Source organism: Melospiza melodia, chromosome 11 (assembly GCF_035770615.1).
Source record: "Melospiza melodia melodia isolate bMelMel2 chromosome 11, bMelMel2.pri, whole genome shotgun sequence".
Classification (NCBI taxonomy): Eukaryota; Metazoa; Chordata; class Aves; order Passeriformes; family Passerellidae; genus Melospiza; species Melospiza melodia.
The window spans coordinates 9,354,279-9,375,828 of NC_086204.1; the positions used below are offsets into that span (position 1 = coordinate 9,354,279).

General features: G+C 39.4%; 2 protein-coding genes and 1 long non-coding RNA gene across 7 annotated transcripts in view; 2 read left to right on the forward strand and 1 right to left on the reverse strand.

Annotated features, from left to right (window-relative positions):
• Positions 1 to 227: 227 nt before the first annotated feature.
• On the forward strand, positions 228 to 1,925 carry LOC134422977 (beta-1,3-galactosyltransferase 2-like). Its single transcript, XM_063165520.1, has one exon. The coding sequence runs from the start codon at positions 228 to 230 to the stop codon at positions 1,338 to 1,340; it is 1,113 nt and encodes a 370-aa protein (XP_063021590.1). The 3' UTR covers positions 1,341 to 1,925.
• Positions 1,926 to 5,409: 3,484 nt separating this feature from the next.
• The window catches only part of KCNT2 (potassium sodium-activated channel subfamily T member 2), a 115,156-nt gene continuing 99,015 nt past the window's right edge, over positions 5,410 to 21,550 (reverse strand). For 2 of the 5 annotated variants that reach the window (XM_063165515.1, XM_063165517.1), the window contains 6 exons: positions 18,920 to 19,003; positions 17,493 to 17,621; positions 15,076 to 15,096; positions 10,892 to 11,192; positions 8,940 to 9,024; positions 5,410 to 8,612 (listed from right to left, as the gene is read on the reverse strand). In XM_063165515.1, coding sequence (XP_063021585.1) covers positions 8,501 to 8,612; positions 8,940 to 9,024; positions 10,892 to 11,192; positions 15,076 to 15,096; positions 17,493 to 17,621; positions 18,920 to 19,003 — 732 coding nt within the window. In that variant the 3' untranslated portion in view covers positions 5,410 to 8,500. The remainder of the gene's footprint in view (positions 8,613 to 8,939; positions 9,025 to 10,891; positions 11,193 to 15,075; positions 15,097 to 17,492; positions 17,622 to 18,919; positions 19,004 to 21,550) is intronic. The other 3 variants (XM_063165519.1, XM_063165516.1, XM_063165518.1) reach the window with 2 other exon arrangements.
• On the forward strand, positions 8,569 to 14,878 carry LOC134422979 (uncharacterized). Its single transcript, XR_010028964.1, has 5 exons — positions 8,569 to 8,662; positions 9,292 to 9,351; positions 9,499 to 9,564; positions 13,616 to 13,703; positions 14,791 to 14,878. It is a non-coding gene; the product is annotated as an uncharacterized LOC134422979 (long non-coding RNA).

Below are 21,550 nucleotides of genomic sequence, written 5' to 3' on the forward strand. Positions count from 1 at the left end.
TGAAAATTTAATACAGAAATTTTAATTTTTTTTGTCTTTGATAAAAATTTTTGCAATTTATTCTAAACTGAAATAATAGGATTCTTTTAATAATAAGAAACTGAAAGGAATCCTGAGGAATTAGAAGCCTGAAGGCAGGTTTTATCTTTGTGTCACGGAGGAAAACAATTAGCTGCTATTCTAACAAAATATCTGCATTTATTGTGCATCCTGTCACAGCTACCAACATGAGCTGTTGGAGTGGGTTCTTCTGTCCCATGGAATGCATCAAGAGAAGTCTTTTCCTAGTTTTCACCATCTCTTTTACAATATATTTGATTTCCTATTTTTATACTTCTCCTTACCTTGCTGTTCAACCTAAAAGTAATGATCTTCACATGGAAAGTGAAAAGAGTTTATTTAGAAAATTATCTATAAATTTCAAACAAATCTTGGGGAAACAAAATGGAGAACTACCACCTGAAAATGAGAAATCTGGGAATAAAGCCACGCCCACTCCAACACAGCTATTTGCATTCATTATCAACGAAGAAGAGAAGTGTAAAGATAGAACACCTTTGTTGGTATTGCTGATATCAACAACAGCAGCCGAGCTGCAGCACAGAAAAGCCATCCGGGAGAGCTGGGCGAGCGAAGCCGCGGTTCCCGGCGCGGACATTGTTCGGCTGTTCATGCTGGGCAGCGACCCCAGGGGTGACAAAGGGGATGTTCTGCTGAGAGAAAGTGAGCAGTATCATGACATCATCCAGCAGGACTTCATGGACACTTACAACAACTTAACTCTTAAAACTCTGATGGGCATGAGCTGGGTGGCCACCTACTGCAGTGGCACGAGGTTTGCTATGAAGACAGACAGTGATGTTTTTGTCAACACGATGCACTTGATTGAAAAGCTCCTCAGGCCTCTCCCACCTCCCACACAGAATTATTTCACAGGCCATTTAATGACAGGGCACAGCCCTATTCGGAATAAAGCCAGTAAATGGTACATATCAGAAGAAGAATTCCCAGAAAACAAATACCACCCTTTCTGTTCAGGAACTGGCTACGTGTTTTCTGGAGACCTGGCTGCAAAAATTGTAGATGCTTCTTTAATGATTAAATTTATACATTTGGAAGATGTTTACGTAGGGTTTTGTCTTAATGCAAAGGGAGTAGAAATAGCACCATCTCCTAAATCGCTGTTTAACATACACAAGGTTCCATTTTCTCCTTGTGTGTACAATGAGTTAATTACATCTCATCACATTGAGCCACATGAGCACATACTCTATTGGGAAACACTGCAAGAGAAGAAACACACATGTCAGGAAAGAAAGGTCCATCCTGGAGCATCCTAGGAACTTGCTTTGACAATGGGCAAAGCAGCAGATGTTTTCTTAGTAGCAACAGCACACCTGTGTAATGATAACTTTCAAGGTCCACGGACATCCTGAATCAGGTGCCTAGGTTTTGTATTAGGTTGAATTCAAATGATTTTTCCTCCATAAAGAAGCCTTTCTCTGTTGAGTGAATTCTGATTTACCTTATTTAGTTTTGGATGAAGCATCAATTAATTTTTAAAGCCAGCAAGAGACCATATCAACCCTACTGAAGAAAAAGCAAAGACAATGCAATAAAACTTGTTCTTTCTTTAAAAATGAATAAATTAATGTGTTAATTTCATACTGCTCGATGTAATTTGCCTATGTACCATTAAATGTACTCATGTGGCATTCCAGTGTGACCGAAGAAGGAAGCATACAAGATATCCTGTGCTGGGGAATTAGTGCCGGAAATGTGGGCAGAAACTGCATCTTCAGAAAATCTAACATTAGCATTTCCCAGATCTCAGTGCACAGAGTGGCTACTACTCTCTGTGGTTATATATACATAGAAAACCTCACACACAAGATACCACTTATTTGTTATCATGGAGATGTAATAAAAAGAGGAAAATTAAATGCAGAAAGACTGTCCTGTTAGTGATATATTAAATTGCATTTTAGGGCATTCGGCTGTGTACAAAATATCATCATAGTTAAGTAAAAAATAAGATGGTGCTTACTAACCTCAGAAGATAAAAGTTTCAGTCCAAATCCCTATCAGATGCACATGGAAATCAAAATGTTAATCACATGAATACCAAACACTTCAGCTGGAAGTGAAAAGTGAGTATACATTGTATGCATCCCCAATGACATTTTGTAAATGTACATGATGGTGTTTCATGAAGAAGCCCCTGAATCCTGCAGTGCAATCTTTGTGTGCTCTGTGCAGCTCCATTCCACTGACAGACAGTGGGAACCTGTGGTGCAGCCACTGAACACAATGCGTTTCTCCCTTACAGGAATTTGGTCTTAGACCTTTTTATTAAGGAATATTATTGCTCAGCTAATACCTACACAGGACAAATTTTCTACCTCAAATGGGCACCTATTCATCTGGACTTTCAAGACCTTTTTGCATTTACCTCGGGAAAGACACAGCTAGCAAGGACAACACCTCCCTCAGGGCTTTCCTGGCCCTGAGGTCTCTCCATAATTTCTAAAATGCTAGAAGTTTTACAGGAAGTTGTGTTAAAAAAATGAGTCTTTTTGGACATAATATGTTGATTACTAATAGAAACCATGACATCATGTGATGCCTAGACAGGCTGAACCTGGAACAGAGACTAGACAGAACTAAAGGAATAAAGTAGGTATTTATTAAAAGGTCTCAATGGATACACCTTGGGCAGTACAAGAGCCTGCCCAGGGCTACACCCAAAATGGACCCAAAATGGTCACAAAAATGGATGACTGGTCACGAGGCCTCTCACTTTTATACGTCTCGGTCCATTGCATATTGGGGTTGTCCAATTACAGCTTCAGGTTATGAAGTTCCATTCTCCTTGTTGCTCTCTTCAGTTCTCCATTGTTTATACTTTTGGGCCTGAAAATTGTAATGGTTGTCCTTGATCTCAAGCTGGAATAGGATTGTTTTGTCTACGTACCTTGTGAAGAGAACTTACTGACACTTCATATGAAGCTCAGAGCTACACCCCTAGGCAGCGCAGAATCTGAAAAACATGAAAGCTAAAACTTAAGGCATCACTTGTATAGCTGACAACTTTATCTTACATTAAACAATGCAATGAGCTTGACTCTGCAGTCTGTTCCCTTTACCTGGGTGGGGAGCACCATGTCATGCACGGTTGTGAAGTAACAACCCACAAAGGTGAGCAAAACCCAACAAACTCAACCCTCACATGCTCTCCTGTTGCCTGGATGGCAATAAAGTTCTCCAGGTCATTCGGTAATTCCTGAAGATGGGGCCCAGCAGAAAAGGACTTGGAGATGCTGGCTGAGAGCAGCTGACCAAGAGCCAGCTGTGCCAAGGTAGCCAAGGATGCCAAGGATATCCTGGCTTTTATCAGGGATAGTATGGCCAGCAGGACCAGGGAAGGGACTGTCCCTCTGTTCCCAGTACTGGTGAGGCCTTACCTCAAATCCTGAGCCTTCCAGTCCAAGGAAGATTTTGAGATGCTGCACTGAGTCCAGAGAAGGACAATTGAGCCTGGAAGGGCCTGGAGCACAGGTCTAAGGAGAAGCCTGGAGGGGAAAGGAGGCTCAGGGGAGACCTTATCCCATTCTACAAATGCCTGAAAGGAGGTCATAGAAAGGTGGTTGGTTTCTTCTGCCAGCAACCAGAGACAGGATGAGAAGAAATGGCCTCAAGCTGTAGGGGAGATTCAGGTTGGCCATCAGCAATAATATCCTCATGGAAAGGAGCTGTCAAGCATTTGAACAGGCTGCCCAAGGAAGTCGTGGAGTCAACATTGCTGGAGGTGTCCCAAGAAGTGACAGGACATGGCATGTGGCATTCAGTGGTGTGGTTTAGTTGGCATGGAGGTGCTTGGTGAAAGGCTGGACTAAATGATCTTGGAGGCATTTTCCAACCCTAATGATTCCATGATTGTATAAGATAAGGTAATGGAGGCTTCACCACAACCTAAAGCTGAGTGCATAAGCAGCATAATCACTAATAAGCATTAACAAAGACTTGCCAGCTGTACAAATAAAAGGCTATAAAGATACTAATTCATTGCTTTTGCTTGGAGTCTATGAAGTCTGCCGCACCACTGTACATTTATGGAAACAGTGAGAGTTTATAAATCCTAGAAGGAATAAATACCAAACCTAAAACTATTAAAAGCTATAGACTTGCCAGCAAAAGGAACCAGTTCATCAGCCAGCCCATACTGGTGAAAGGATACAAGAAACAGGAGAAGTGATCAGTAGGATCAGTAATTGGTGTGCACATGAAGTAGTACTTACTCTTTCATTTCCATGCTTTGCCTCCCAGTCTCTCTGCTGGTTGGCATGGGGCAGTTCCAAATCATAACAGTTTAAAGTCTAGGTTTTGTAGAAAATTTAGTTCACAGGAATGTCAAATGCTTGTTTTTTTACTTAATGAAATAGAAATATTTGCCTGTTTAAGTTTCTTAGGCGTTTGTATTTGTGTTGAATTACCATTATTGACATCCTTGCATTGGCAGTGGAGGCAATAATTAAGTATATAACAATATTATCATTAATATTTTCAATTAGCTTCAGAAAATGAAAAGAATCATAGTCTGGGTCATCTCTCGTAACTTAATATGAATTACTAACTCATTTCCTGTATCACTGCAATGCATATTCCATACAAGCACAAGGAACAGTGGCTGAAATTTTGAAGTGCTGCTCTTTAGACATTTATTCATTGTACGTCTGTTTCAAGGTGGGTAGGGTTGTTTCTAATAGAATATCAAGAATATGCAACCATATTTCATGCATATTTCTTAGTTTTATAAATTCTGCATTTATAGCACTGCCTTGAAGAAGTATTTTTATAACCTTGAGGTACAAATTGATGTACTTGCATAGAACTGCTTCATGTTATTAATTCATTTCCATATTTTAGTGGCTGGTTTCCATTGGATATCAAGCAGAATTCAATGCTGCAAAATCTCATGTCAGTGTTCCAAAATTACAGAATGATTACTTACAGCCCTAACTCTCCAGAGAAACCAGAGAATTGTGTGTTACCTCTGCTGCACTTGATGTCATTTCAGTTTTCCTCTTTGCTGAAGTCTAACATTTATTTGTTCTTTAGCTTTTTTTTGGTGCATGGGTAAATAAAGCAGTGTAATATTCAGTAGTTTGCATTTGTATACCTGGAAGTTGTTAAAGTGTAGTTGTGGTATAAAGTGGTTTGTGAGAGAGAAAATATCTATGCTGGGAAATAACTGATCTTAATTACTGAGACAAAATGTCACAACTTCAATTATTCATTTCCATTGCAAGTTTCAAAAACTCAAGAACTTTATGCTTTTTACTTTGTACCTGAATTCATGTGTGTTGTGGAATTGGAGTGAAACAGTTAATGAAACACACTGCATGCCAGTGAAAGAGTTCTTGAGACTTTTTTTATTGCAGACTAGGTAACACATTTTCATAGGTTCTGGCTTTGCTGGAAATTCCCTTGAGAATGAAGCAGTTATTATCAGCTAGCACTTCCCTGTCTGGGTCTGTGACTCTGGGTGCCAAACTGCTTGGGCTGTGCTAAGGCAGTGCTGGGGAAGAGGGCCATCTTTGGGTTGTTGACAGAAGTGAGCCAGGAGGAAAAATACATACAGTTAATACAGAGAGAAATAATCTTTTTTTCGCAGCTCCACATTTCTCCCTCTACTGAGTGCACTGTTGCCTGCTCACACCCCTCTGTTCAACAGAAGCCTGCCCATTCTAGAACTTCATCATCCCTTCTCCAGCACTGAGCCTTGAGACTCCTGTTCCTCAGTCTGGTCTCCAGTCCAGTTAGGCTTGTGTTACATTTCTGATAATCATGATGAGAAAAAAGTTTGTGAACATAAGATTGCCTGCAGGATGACCATTAAAGAATCACCTCCCTGGCCACTGAGGGACCGTGCATACTGTCTCATTCAGGGAAAATATAGTGGTGCTTAGGCTGGTCTTGGAAGATCAAAATCCCACTAGAATGCAGTCTGTCTGTGAAGATACTCCAGAGGAAGCAAACCTGTTCTGCTTTCAACATGAAAGACAGCATTATTCTGAACAGCTGAACTTTGTGATACTTTATTCATGGGTTATTAGAACTTCTGCTTCATCAGAAGCTGTTGTTAGTTTTTACTACCTTGCTTGTCTTCCAGCAGATTTTGAAGAGAACTAAGTGGTTGGTTCACAAAGATTGCCTTGCATTCATTTTAGGGACTCCAAGTGTCTCCAGCTGTCTTTGTGTTTGCTTTAGCAAATCTTCTGAGGCTAATGAGCAATTAGAAATTCATTAAGCCTGGAGAAATACCGGGTCACATTAAATGCCACTATTCTAATCTAGCCAAGCAGCAATTCTGCTGAGTTAAGTGGGCAAATGGACACAGCTGGCTGCTTGTTTCTGCTGCTTTGTGGGCTGTTAAATGGGAGGACTCAAGCCCTCACTATGGATCCTTTTGGCAGAGAGTCCTTAAATCAGTGGTGTGTGCTGTACACACACACAGGAATTCCTGTGAACTGTGACTCAGGCTAAAAGCAGTGTCCAGCTTGCCTGCTGGAGGATAGCCATGGTTCAGGAAGCCTCTCTGCCTCCTTGAGGCTCCTTAGAGAAGCCTTCCGTATGCAATAACAGATCCGTCTAATATTTTGGAATGAACCTTTTTAAGAAACTTGTATTTTTTAAAAAAAATATTCAACTGGAATAGAGTCTTCTCCCTGAAGGTATTAAAAATAGAAAAGTTATTCACACTGCCCATGCAAACTCTTCTGGGTAACTTCTATGGCAGGTCTTGGACAGGATCCTGTACCATATACTGTTTCTTTTTCTTTCTGAAAAAATGTAGACTTCAGTCTGTGCAGCTGTTTCAATTGTTTGTTTCCCACAGTGCCCATTTGAAATACTTTATCTGTGAATAAACTAGTGAATGACTCCAGTGTGGAAAAGCACTGAGCAATAATGGACTCTAAGCAGAACCACTGAATTGTTAAACCTTGCAATCATTAAAAGGAAGGCAGGAAGTAAAAGCAGATTTGCTGTCATTCCTAATATGAACATGACTTGATTTCAGTATCCGTACAACGCTGATAAACAGGCTCACATTCAAGAGCTGCTTGCTGGGCAATCTGGTTGTAGTTTCTGTTTTAGAAATAGAATGTACTTCCACCAATTAATATAGAAGAGAATACAAGCAGTTTTGACTGATTTTTTTTTTTTTTTTTTTTTTACAAATAGGACATCAAGAGAGTTCAGAGAATAATAATTTTTCCCATATTAGACTACCTGCAAAATTACTTGGGTCTATATGGACACTTGTAACAGAAGGGAGTTTAAAACCTCAAGTATGTTCTTCCCTATTTGTGACAATGATTTTGGAAGATCATGGACAGACATGCTTAATTCTGTAGAAAGCTTGACCAATTTTAGTTGCTTCTTACACAAGCAGATGCTTTTGTGTGTACCTCATGCCAAAGCAGAGTTTTTAGATCCATAATGTTTTTTCAAACTATGTGTAATTACATTCATTTTGTGAATGGGTTATAAATTTCTTTAATCTTCAATGAGATACGTAATTTCATGTAAAAAGGTATCTGGATGACTAGGCATGAAATGCTATGGACAAACTGTAGTTCTGGCATAATCATGAAAATGTTAAGGGCTTGTTGTAGGAGTCATTCCCTAGAGGGATGGTCTCACTTCTGTGTTATAATCTACTCAGGTTTCTATAGAAAAACCCACCAAGGTTCAAAGGATTGTTTCACCTGAGCTACCCCTGTATGCAGCTTCACACAGTAACTCCCCAGTTTTTTGCCAGTGTTGGGAGAGCTGCCTGTGTGAAATGGGAGGGACTTTCCTGCAGCTGGGCTCTTCTGTCACTCATGTGTCTCAATCTCAGCCTCTGCAGCATGACCAGGTTGTGTCATTCAGCCTGGTCTGTGTAAACCCAGGGAACAAAAACCCAGGTCCTGGAGGCTAAAATGGGACTGAAACTAATCTGTGCTAATAAAAAATGGGAGATAGGCTGAGACTGAAAATAATTTCAAAGACTGAATTCTTGACACACAAAGCCTTGTTGGCAGCTTTAGGTCTTAACATATTTGCTACTACAAATCAGGCATTGTCTCCCTATGGGCATCAGATAATCTGATACTGGTCAGAAGCTCAGTCACTGACATGCTGCCACCTAAATATGCTTAGGAGCATCTAAGCAAAACGTGGTAGTATCTGACATTTGTTCATGTGGGTTAAATAGCAACAGGTTGTCATCATTCTGCTAGGCTGACAAAGTTCAACTTCCATACTGAACAGGCCACAGACCTGACAATCCCTGAAATCAGAGTTTCTAGGCACCTCATTTCTGCATTTGGTCACTTACCCACTGTCATTTTGTTTCCAAAATCTGAATAAAATATACCACTCAGTTTGCAAAATGGTTAGTGGAAACAACACGTGTACAAAACTGTCTCTGAATGTTGTGGTGAGTTCCATATCAAAGTTGTGTCTCCTCCCTGGTGTCCTGTCCCACTGTATTGCAGAAGCTGTTCTTTCGGCTGGGTCCAGCATTTGGAACATAAGTCAATGGGTCAGGTCGGATCAAGTATCTACAAAAAGAAACCACAGCTGTAGCTAAAACAACATGCTGCACACCAGGGTAAGTGCATACAGTTGTAATGTTGAAAAGATCTGAGCAGGACTTAGACTTTGAAGGAGCTTGGTTTGGTTCCTGTGGTAGCATTGGTTAGATTTTTTCAATTTAAAATGCAGAGTAAGAGGAGGATGACAAGTTAACAACATTATAAATATATGTATTATATATTTATATGTGTATTTAAAGTATATACAGATGTAGTATAATTAGATGTTTCTTTAAATAGAAATCTACTTTTTTTTTTTGCAGGTCTTGTGACTGTTTATGTGCTTTAACTTACACTATATCATTCAGCTCTAATCTTGTATCTGGAGAAGGGTTGATCAGGATGTAGGAAAGGGTGTTCTGATGATCATTCATTTCATCTAGAGAACAGGGGGAAAAAAGTACCAAGTAAATTACATTTACAAATTAATTGTGAGAAGCATTACTTCTGACATATTAATTTGATGAAAGTTCATAGACCTTCAGAAAAGTGTCTGGTGTCAGAGTGATTTCAAATAAGTTTAGCAATTTCTTTTCAACTGTACTCACAATGAAACTCCCTGACATTATCAGATTATCTTTTGAGTTATCAGCTGTAAAAACATCCTGTTTTCTAATGTTTTAAAAGTCTTCTGTTTTTTTTTCAGTCATAGAATTTGAATGTAACCCAATTTCAGTGTGATTTACCAATCTGTCCGGCAGCTTAGGTAAGTTTCTGGTGGGCAGGGACTCCTGTGCTTGGCTGATATCAAGTTCAAATGATGACCAAGATTAAATGCAGGTGTATGGCATCCTCATCCATATCCAGATATGGTCAGCATAAACCTTTTTTTCCCTTTTTTCTATTTATCTAGGAAGCACTTCCCTTTTATCACCTGTGCCAAGGGCTTGAAATGTGAAGGCTGTATAAATGGAAAGTGGTATGTCTCTTGCATTTTTAACTGTTCTCCTAATGATGGGCTGAAATGAAGACTGACAATTTTTATTTTTAAGGTCTAACCTACACTTTTGTAGCTGCCATTGCAATTTATTTTGTATCATTTTCTGTTGGCACACTCCTTGGGCTGCTGCAGTGAGACTGGTTTTAATCTTATCAGACTAAAGAGGAGAGGCAAAAGGAGAGGCAGAGCTTCGGTGTTAAATCCTCTGCAGCTTTTTAGGAAAACATATAACTCAGATTCAGATAAATGTTATCAGGTAAAGCATTTAACTATGAAGATTTTATTGCTTTGTAGATGGTATCTAATAGTCCTAAATTTGAGTAATGAAATGAATATTTACTTTTGGCTTTTAACTAGGATTTGAAAAGAAAAGCAGGAATACAACAAAGTTTTCTTGTTATAAATGTTAATTAAATTTACAAAACATTTTTCTGTTTGATGAAATGTTATTGTGGCCTGTGAAATCCGTGGAAAATACTCAGGCCTGAATCTTTCTGCAGGGAGGTGTATAGAAACATGTTGTAAGAAAGCAGGCATAGAAATTATTCAGATGGGGTGTGGAATAAAGAGCTTCTATTTACAGATATAGAAATTCCTGGTGTTTCTAGGAAATCAGAACCCATAGTCCTGGGGTTTCCACCCAACTACAGGGCCAAGGTTGGAGAAAGGCAACCTTGGCAGCTGTGGTGCATGTGTTAAAAAGTATTACAGGGCTCTTGTCCATAGCTTAAAAAACCCCAAAACAATCCTACAAACTAAAAAGTAACCTGAACCAGTCTTGCTGGAGAATGATTTGATGGATAAAAATGGCATCTAAAGACCTAGTGAAACATTGCTTGCTAAAAATGACTTTCATATGATAATTTGGCATTATTTTTGAAAATTGTGGAGAAAAGGAAACATCCCTCACGTATAAACAACTCCCCACCCTGACATATGAGTGAACTTCACAACAGCCCTGTCTTCATCTTTATTTCAAGAGCTTTGTGGAAATATGGTGCAGCTGTTCAATGACTGGGGAATGTTTATAAATTCAGCATGCATATATCATCTACTAAATATAATTGTGACTGACATGCTACCTTTTGAGCCTTCCAACTCAGCATTGGAATGGGTAAGAATTAAAAAGATTCCAAGTTACTCTTGGTAAATTAAAAAAGCAAACAACCCAAACCTAAACCAACAAAACAAAAAGCACTATCATAAACTTTGTATTTTGGTTTTGGCTCCACCATTTCTTACAAATAGTTCACCTTGCACCATGCAAATATTGCTACTGAAGTACTGTAGTACTGTATAGCGGTACCGTATCCTGCTGGAGAAAGGCCCAGGTGCTTCATTCTGTTCTTCACGAGTTCAGCGAGCTCCTGCCTTTCTGACCTCCTGTAGAGGTTCATTCTCTGCTGGTTGATCTTCTCAGCAGTTTTGGCAGAGTGCCTGGGCGCCCTCCTGCTCAGGCGCCGTGCCCACTGCATGCTCTTCCTCCGCAGCAGCGGGTGGTCGGACTGGTCGCTGGAGGTGGAGTTGCGGTGGTTGCCGCGGCAGCTGAACTGCTCCTTGGTGTCTTTGGTGTCCTCCCAATCCTCCACGCTGATGGAGATTTGAGACTTGAAAGGAAAAGCACAAGAGAGATGAAGGGCTGTATTAGATGGAAGCAGATTAGATGTCCTCTTCCCAACACTGCAGTTGGACATGGGGTTTGGCTGCAAAGGAGCTGAGGGGATTCAGCTCTTTGTACTTGGCAAGTGTTCCTGAACTGGGCACTCTTTACTAGACTTTGACTTTTCATGTAAAAAGCTCATTTATAACATAAATACTTTGATCAAGTGCAAAAGCAGGTTAGCAAAAGTGTTACTTTCTGGCCAGCTGCACTGTGATTCTGAGAAGAGCAAATTTAGCCTTCTAATATTGCTCTTCCCGAATCTAGGAATCAGTTCTGAATGACTTTCTTCCCAGTCTGCATATTTTCAGAAATCCAAGTTGTGTAACTGCTTTTTAAATGTGTGTTGTGCCTTCATTAAGTAATGGTTCAACTTTGGCTGCATTGTTTTCAGTACTCTCTTATGACCACGGGCAGAACATGCCCGTTAACTGTCTCACATTCCCAGGTCATCCTGACCTTCCAGCACACATGAAATTGGGATGCATAACCTTCAGTGTGATTCAGGGCACCCCTTGTGAAAGCAGTAATTGATTCCTACCATAAAGAATGGTGATAGTACCCATGTAGGGACAAGTCCTCCCCATAATTAAGAGCCAAAAACTGTTGCTCTATTACTGTGTTTTCCTTATGCCACCCAAATAAGACCAGTGGTTTGTGCATGTACAAGTACTGAAATAACACAGGTGGATGGACTACAGGTGTATTTCTAACAAAGAAAAGTTCCTAGAGAACATAAGAGGAAACATTTCAAAAGATAACTTTCGTTAAGATAAATTGTTTCAATGTGTATTTTAGATTTAATGAGTAGTTTAATTTCTAATTTCAAAACCACTTCCTTAACAATCCTGTGTTCCTCTTGTGCTATTTGTATGTCTTTTATTGATGCTGGAATAGCAAAGTCCTTGATGGTGTCAGTAAAAGCACATTACTAAGTTACTGGTCACAGATTTCAATGTGGTGAGTGTTTAAAATGAATACATGAAGTATAAAACAAAGATGATATAAATGAACAGTGTGAGTTTGTGTGAATCCCCTCAGACAGAATATGCTGGTAGCAATCAGTGAATAAAGGAACTTTAACAGAGGAGCTACTCAATGTCCTTTGTCCACTAACATGAAATCTGAAAGCAAGATTCTGTTGACCTAATCAGTGCTGAATACAACCTATCTGTAAGAGGTTCACCACAGATCTGTGAGGTTTCTGGGGTCCATAAAATAGTATTGATATGAGTAAGCTGAATACAGTGTGAAAGATACTTGTATTTTTAACTTTTGAACAAACTAGCTTTGATCTGTGTAAAAGAAAAAAACAACAAGCAAACCCAATCAAACAGCAAAACAACCAAACCCCATAATTAAAAAGAACACTATAGATGTTGATCTTGTAGCACTTCAAGTAAAATCACATTTTTAATATTCTAGACTAGGATCTTGCAATAAGCCTCAAATAAAGACCAGCTAATTTATTGAGGCTCTTCAGCTTAGTCTGCAATAGAAAAGGGATTTCTAGTTGGATTTTTTTTAAACAACCTGATTTTTTGAAGTTTTTTTACTGACTCCACTGAGGTTAGGGAAGAAGAGAGAACCTGGATCCCTTTGAACAGGAATGTAATTTGATTTTGGTGTTTGTCAGACTGTCATTTTGGGTTTGTGGGCATTTTACAGTAAGGACTAAGGTAGACAGAGTATATTCCATAGGAAAAGGAGCTACTTATGGGTAGGAAGGACTATTTGATATGAACAAATTGATATTGGTATGAACTGAGTGTAGAGGATGGTCTTGTTTTGCCTTTCTTCCTGCCTGCATTGGCAGCTTTCCTTGTCAAGCTCTTGGCTAAACAAATAACCAGACTTGTTGGCAGCAGTAAAGGCAGAGACCAATCATCATCACTACAGGAGGGTAAGTCACTTCTTGATTCAGAGATTAAATGGGTGAGGCCAAATGAAAGAATAAATATTTTGTTTTTGTGAAATCTGTAAATCCTTAGCTTGAAGTTTTGAAACACTGGCATAGGTAAACTGAAAGCACAAAGGAAGGTGATAAAGCTAAATATTTACTTCAGCAATGGTGAAGGTTTTATCCTGCCTGTTGAGAACGTGCAGAATGGCTCTTTGCTGTATGCAAGAGGAAGAAATTCAACTTAAAGCAAAATCAAAGCCCAAACTCTCTTTCAAAAGCAGCACAAAAGTGTGTCTGCCAGTGGCAGCTGTTAAACACACAGAAGATAAAACTCCAATGCAAAGTACTTCTGTGTGTCCCCCTCTGATTTAACCAGTCTTGAACTTCATTTAAAAATACTTTCATAATTATCATTACTTTGAGGTTTGATTGTTTTCACTGAATTTCATTTTCTTGTTCCATAACAGGTAAATCTGTTGCATGAGAAGCATAACTGACGCCACGGTGTTACTCCTGTGCCACACAGAGAAGAAACACTTGCCTTTAAACCCTTGGGTTTGTTTGCTTTTTGTTTTTAAGGGCAGGTTCCTGTCTCACACATGTGTCTCCTGTCTCACTGCGTGTCCTGAAGGGTGTGATTGTTCACTTGTGCTGCCAGACAGCTGTAACCTACTCAGGCATGATGCTCTAATAGAATGTTTCATGCCCTAAAATCTAAACATTAGGCTGGTCAACACATGGGCAGGAATGGGAATGTAATCACAGGCACACCAGTGTACATATTTGAGGTGATGGTGATTGAGATATCTGTGCTGATAACATCGAACGTTGATTCACTTCAGATTTTTGCTCCCTGGGAGCTGTGTGTAAGATGTGAAATATTTGAAGGTGTAGTTTCATCTGTTCCAGCCTGAAGCAGTCACTTATTTTTTACCTTACTGCAAGTGCTATACTAACTAAATTTTACTGCTCTGCCTACCAAGAGTGCTACTTGCATCCAGGGCTCTAGAAATGCTTTTCTGCTCCAAAAGCTGTCTAAACCATTGCTAAGTACAGCCACATTTTCCTTCTGTGATAAACTTGGGGATTTTGCTCCACTAGCATTTAATGTGTGTAAGTTTAAAGCTTTCACCACATGATCTTTTCACTGTAAAGATGATTTGTTGCCTTCAGAATTCAGCAGGAGCAGGCCCAACAGGAACCAAAATTCCACAGGACACCTTTGAAATTCCCAGTCTGTCAGCTTTCAGATTTTAGCAAGCTGTTTGTGTCCAAAACAATGGACTAACTTTAAGATCCATTTACTCAAGGATGATCCATTGCACAGTTCCATTTTCTCTGAGGATTTCACTCCCACAATTGAACCAATTGTACAATTTCTGGCTGGGATTAAGTTACATTTCTTCATAGCAGCCTGTATGGGACTGTGTTTTGGATGTGTGATGATAATGTGTTATTAATGGGGATGTTTTCCCCTCTGCTGAGTGGTGTTTACACTGAGCCAAGGCTTTTTCTGCTTCTCACCCACCCCAGCAGCAAGTGGGCTGGGGAAAGCACAAGAACTTGGGAGGGGACACAGCCAGGACACCTGATCCCAAATGACCAAAGTGATACCCCTTATGCAGGCCGCTTTGCTCTGCAGGAACAGCTGCAAGAAGATGAAGGAATGAAATGCTTGATGGAGCTCTGCTTTCCTGGAGATGGCCAAACACCCCCTGCCCATCAGAAGCGTGAGCAAACTCTTTGCTTTGTTTTGCTTTTACTTAAGTTATCAAACTGCCTTTACCTGAGCCCAAGAGATTTCTCCCTTTCAGCCTCCCAGTTTTCTCCCCATTCCACCTGGGGGGGAACAAGCAAGCCAGCAGCTGTGTGAGGCTTGCCTCAACCAGGACACCCAGAAACAGGCAGACAATAAGCAAATACTTACTTGTGAAGACATTTCTCGTGACTGACAAAGGAAGGGGGAAAAGAAGACAAAGGAAGGGGAAAAAGAAAACAAAAGACAATTTAAACATAAGTGAAACTAAAGAAACAAATATGGACTGTTAAACAGGAGCCACCGAAAAGCAGCCATACAGGTAATGAAAAAGATTTCATATCTCTTTTTTAGATTTTTTTAGTGTAGTGGAAATGGTTTGGGTCATAGGCATGATAGTCATTGAGAGGCTGGCTAGATTCACTTCTTATTCAGTTACCGGGTCACTAAAAACTTGCTTTATTTTGAAAGAAGTTATGAGTGTCTTTCAGTGAAACAAGAGCTTCTCATTTGCACAGTGAAAAAGGGAGTGCCAAAGGATAAACTGTACGTATTAAATATTAATATTGGCATATTTTGTCCTCATGACTCGAGTTACCCATGTTATTATGAGACAGCAGCCTCATAATAATAATGTGCAGTACAAATTTGGTTTCTTATTTCTGTTTAAACTGAAATTGATAATCATGTTGAAGGTTCTCTGAGTTATAAACCTTCAACTTTATGGCTATAAGTTCATAGTTCCTGAGTAAAAAGAGTGAAGTACTTTTCTCTTTTTTCCATTTTAAAGATCTTACCCAATGGTTTTCTTCTGGCTTAATGTACTGAAAAGCTAAAATGATAACCTATGCTAATATTTCATTAGTGAAATAAGTAAAAAAATCCTTTAACTTCAAAATAAATACTTTGCAGAAAGATTAGGGCTTTCAGCATCTCTGTGTTTGTAGGTCTCTATCCATAAAGGCCACAGATGCAGAGCAAGATGTTGCTCTTTTGTATTCTGGGGAATAGAGGGGGGAAAGGTTGTACAAATTCTGATTCACTAAACAAGAAACTGCACAAGTATTTGTGTGAAAATTCCACTAAAGGTCTGCATTCAAAGACTTCAGCTTAGAAAGACCAACAACTGCATTTTCTTCACTTAATAAAGGAGGAGTGCCATTCTTCCACATTTGTCCAACACCTGACAATTTGAAAATTTAACTAGGAGGTTTCTCCAACCTCCCTTCCTTAATCTTCTACCTGATTTAACTCAAATGCTTTGTGAGATTACTTGTGAAAGTTGATAGGAAGTAATAGCAGAACTACTAATTCTCTTTTTGTGGACCTGAAGTTAAAGAGCCAGCCCTGAATGTGAGAATAAAGCATTGCCATGAATTTTATCTTATCCTTATTTAATGAATTCTTAAAATCTAGTATGTCCTCTGTTTTGTGGAAGGCTGTTACAGACCTTTTTTTCATATTAGCAGTGAGGCTGACTACATTCTTCTCCAAGGAATGGTTTTGATGGATTATGTTAAGGCTGCTATAGTTCAAAAGAGATCATTGCAGTGACAGAGTCCACTGGCTAAGATGTAAAAGCCACCTGCAGGGAAAGTGATGGTCCACAAAGAGATATTCCCATGAGCTGGGTGGGATCTTGCACAGCTTTTTTATCATCCTTCTATAAAACTAACTTCAGCTGAATGTACTTCCTCAGGAGCAAATCTTGCCATTAAGCATTATATGCCTGAATGTTTTCTAATATTTTTCTGAAATATGGAAAAGAAAATATAAATTATCTATCTTGGAAATTAGTTTAAACTATGTCTGAGTATTTCAGAAGAAAGGAGAGACTTGTTGCTCACTGTTGCCTTTGAAAGCCATGGCTTAATGAGATGGCAGTACTAATGGTCATGTAAACACATGGATAATATATGACAGAAATCAAAGCTGCCCAAACAAAAAAAGTATGTTAAATAGTCAGGAAAAAGTATTTTTGCTATTTTTCATAAACAGAGAGATGGAGAAATGTATACATTTATGTGGCAAACACAGAAATATATACATAAAATATTATCACTGTTCAGCAGCTAAATTTAGAGAGATCCCACAGTACTTTGAATAGCACTAACTAGAAATGAGCAACAAGAGAGTGAATTAGAAGGTCACATGAGCAGTGAAATGCCACCTGTTTTGAGACATGGACACATTGTTGGCACAAGGGCCAGAGGGCCTGGTGAAGGGTTTGGTACAAACCCTGCTGTTAGTGAGCACAGTGAGGTCAGAGCAGAGCTCACTCCTGAGCTGTGCCCAGCTGCCCCTTGGCATCCATCCATCCATCCATCCATCCATCCATCCATCCATCCATCCATCCATCCATCCATCCATCCATCCATCCATCCATCCATCCATCCATCCATCCATCCACTATCCATCCCTCCCTCCCTCCCCAGGAGGGGAGCACAGGAACCAAAGGCCAGGTGTGCCCTGGCTGAGGGCACTGCTGGAGCCTGGGCTCAGCCTGGGTTGTGTGACCAGCCGGGTGCCGGCAGAGGCCTCGTGCACTCTGCAGTCAGACACAATGGAAAGCAGGGTGAGTGACCCACCTCAGATGTTGTGAGCTTCTGGGATTCTGTCCTGTAGACTCCAATTGGAATGTCTCCTGTAGAAGAGCAAAGCTTCTGGTACAGTCTGGCATATGTCCTAATCCATAGATCCTCTTCTGTGATTTTCATCTGAGCAAATAATAACAGGAGGGAGGAATTTTAACTCTTGAGGGTTTATCATTTGTTCACTCTGCAGCTCATGAAAAAAAAAAAAAAAAAACAAAACTAAACACTAGCTGGTAATTATCCCATTGTAGTGTTGCACCTTTGCTCTACAACAAATCTGTAACTTCTATTGAGTTTGTCAGACAGGTTCTTTTGCTTTCTCCCTGTTTAGCAGACATTGTAGTGGAAGCAGTTTCACATTATGAACTTCTGGTCTTGAGTTAAGATTATTTAAAATTTACAAGGCAGCCTTCACCCAGTGTCTATTTTTGACTAAAATATAAATGAATAAACTGAATATTGTCAGCAGTAAGAAACTGGTGTGGACAGACTGAAGTGCATGAGCATTTTGACTTTTGTCCACCAGACTGCAGGCTGAAGGGAGGGGAGGAAGTAATACACTAAGCATAAGTGGCATAGAAGTCTTACATGAAGCTCACTTACTTAATTACAAGCTTTGTTTTGAGATGTATGAGTTTGTTTTCAGAGATTCAATTGTATTTTCAAGTGTTCTTACATTCACTGTAATGAAGCTTAATGATTAGCCAAAAAATATGTTATTTTTATTTAAACAACTTTTTTAAGCCATCATTGATACCTTCCTGCCATTCTTTATAGATGGCCACAAAGAAACTTGTAAATAATTCAACTTGTAATGATCTGTTTGCTCCGCAGAGTATAGTGGGTGTGGGAGGAAACAGAAAAGTGGGGTTTATTTTAGTAAAAATTACTTCTGTTGTGTTTTTGTGTATATACACAGTTAAATTGCATTGGGGAATACTGACACATATAATAACTAGATGACATTTGAATTCCAACTCCTAGTCATTTAATACAGCTGATCTTTATTTAAAAATTACTCATGGCCTTCATTGCCCTTAGGAATGGAGATTGGGAGATAGTCATGGTCAGGCTGCACAGTACAGGTTCCTGGCTTTTATATACTTAATTTTTACACTGGTTGCTAAACTGCCATTGCTATTTCATATAAAATGCACTATTTCTGTGTTTTCCTGACTTTCCAATTTTCTGCTGAATAAAATGCATTGTGCTTTCTCAGGGAGATGTTTTTTGCTATGGAACTAAAATGAGTATGTTTTCTGTTTAATTTCCTTGTCTTCTCCCTGATGAAAAATGAAACAGATGGCCTTCCTTGAACTTTCACAAAAGGAAATGCCATACAAAGAAAGTTGAAGTATTTTGCAGACAGTACAGAATCTTCTCTGGTACTCTGTACTGATTGGGTTTTTTTAATAACTTACAGAACAAAGAAACCCAGATCCTGGTGTGGTGTCAAGTCCCAGCAGAAGTCTTGTGATAGAAATCATATAATCTTTCACAAATGACTGCAAGATATTTTAACAGGAGAGACAGAAAAGAAAGAAAAAAAGCTTTAATGAACATAGGAGTAGGCAACCATTAGCACTATGTATGACTTTCAAAGGAATTACACATCTGTGTTTACAGTCCATCTCTTTAAGTATCTTAATCACTGTAGGAATACCAATCGCTTTCTTTTGGCTGAACTTACTTATATAAAGGAAGTTTTCCTAAATTTCCTAAAGGAATGCTCAAGATTCAACAGACTAAGGCATAACAAGGCACAGGAAAAGCAAAGATGGATGTGTCAGTGGAGTGAGGTGTTAGCCCTATGAGGTGTGAAATTATAATGAACTCTTCTGTGCAGAAGAAACGCTGGCAGATGTTAGATGGCTCTGCAGTCCTCAGTGGGTCCCTCTGAGGTGACACTGCTATTATTTTATTCAAATTATTAATCTGAAGGATTTTTAAGTGTTGATATGCCTTGTTGCTCTGCTAAAAAGTGTTGCTATTGGTCAAAAGGTAGAAATTAAGTTTAGTGTAGAAGTATAGACTAAGACCAGAAATGGACCTTACAGCAGCTAAAATCACAAATATTTCTCCTCCTGGGTTGGGCTGCTGGAATAAGAGGGGTCCATGGGGGTGCTCTTGTAGCTGTGGCTGAGCTGTTCTTTGCCACCTGTACTCACTCAGGGCAGCATTGCAGCCCTTGGAACGCAGCACACACCGTAGCTCTGCTGGCCTCATGCAAATACATAGCTAACCAAGAGGTTTTCACAAAGAAACACCCCACAAAGGTATTACAGAAATCCTTTAGAGCTGTAGAATCTGGATTTGTTCAAAATCAGAAAATAGATGGATTTCATTTGATACATAGTGATTCAACTATTTTAATTTTTGCACTGGTAGTCTCCCAGTTGTGACGGGCTAAATGCCAAGGAGCATCTCAAATAAAATTTGTTTGCAAATTAAACATATTTGTTATCTTGGCAGCATAATTTCTGCCATGGAATTTTCATTAGATTAACAAGTTTATTCACCAGCATTTGCAAGACCAAGTTTTTCATTTTTCAGTCACTGTCCTAAAGATAATTCAAAGGCTTTTCTTTCAGTCTGTAATGGGAAGAACCCTGGCGTTCCCCCTGTCATTTGCTCTGTTTCTTGCAGAAGAAAAAGACAGAAAATGGGACTATGAAAAAGAAGAAAGAGCTGCAGTTTTAGAATTTCTAACCTGGAGTAAAAAAGATAATTCTAGAAAAATGACAAATCACTTATGAGCAGTAGCAGTTCAAAGGAAGGACAGGTGGAATTAAAGTGACAATGAGCATGTGAGGCTTTTTGTTTTAAACACTTTCTGGTGAGTGACTTGACTCTGTCAAGTCAATGCATGATTATTCATGTCTAGAAGCAAATATAAAATATTGAAGTCACTTATGTGCTGGTGGGAGCTGTTGATGATTACCAGATCAGTTTCTATATATATATATGTCTTTGGTATATTTACTATATTATTTACTATATTTTACTGTATTTCTTTTTTAATATTGTGGTATGTGATCCTGATATTCTGGGACATGATTGCGAAGATGTTTTATATGCAAATACATTTATTTCTAGAACCTTAAATATGTATGCCCATGTACATGACTGGTTTTTATATTAATGGCTTCTTGAGAAAAGTTTAGCTCCAGGAATTTTTATATTTATGTTGGATTTGCCTTCAGGAAATTGATTTGGAAGTAGAATTGCGATGAAAGAACACTTTTCATGCACCAAATTACCAAGTAAATTCATTTCCCTGCAAGGATGTTTTCCACCTGAGAACTAAAGCTCCACAGGCTATCCCCAGGTAGAGGCAAGGCAGGAGGCTGCTCAGGTGAGCAGATGATGTGGGCCATGGTGGTGTTCCTGCTGGTGCTGTGTGCCTTGATCCTTGCAGGGTAGTGCTGGGGGCTGCTCCTTGGGCATCCTGGTGTGTCACAGGGCGCAGAAGTGTTGGGCACTGCTGAAGAGTGAGCAATACTGGCCTATTTTCCACCCTGAAACTAGCAACTACTGCCTCCATTTGCCCTGACTGTATTTTCTGATTTTTTTATCTTCAACTTTCTGAAGCTGTGCTCTTTCCTGATTCTCACTGTCATCACTCCTTCCTGGATTCTGAGCCACAAGGTTGCATTGCTGCCTTTTCTTCCCCAAAGTGGTCTCTTTGTAACCACTGAATGCATTCCTTGCAAGGGCAAGCATGGCTTACTTTACAGCGTAATGACAGGGCCTCTGCAGCTCTAGTCAACATGAGTAAGAGGAAAGGACACTATGAAGTAATTGAAGCCTTTATCAGCAAATGCAGGAGACTAATAAATTACATATTAAAGTAATTCTGTTCCTTTCTGTTAGGGACATGATGTGTGGGAATGGGCACTGCATTTTTTATTGCAGAGTACAAGCCTTATTATTCTATATAATCTGTAATTTATGTAGGCCTTATCAAAGCTATATGACTGTGGAGAGATACATTAACAGAATCAAATTATCTAACATCAGATTTTGTGCAATCACAGGGTGATTTTGGGATT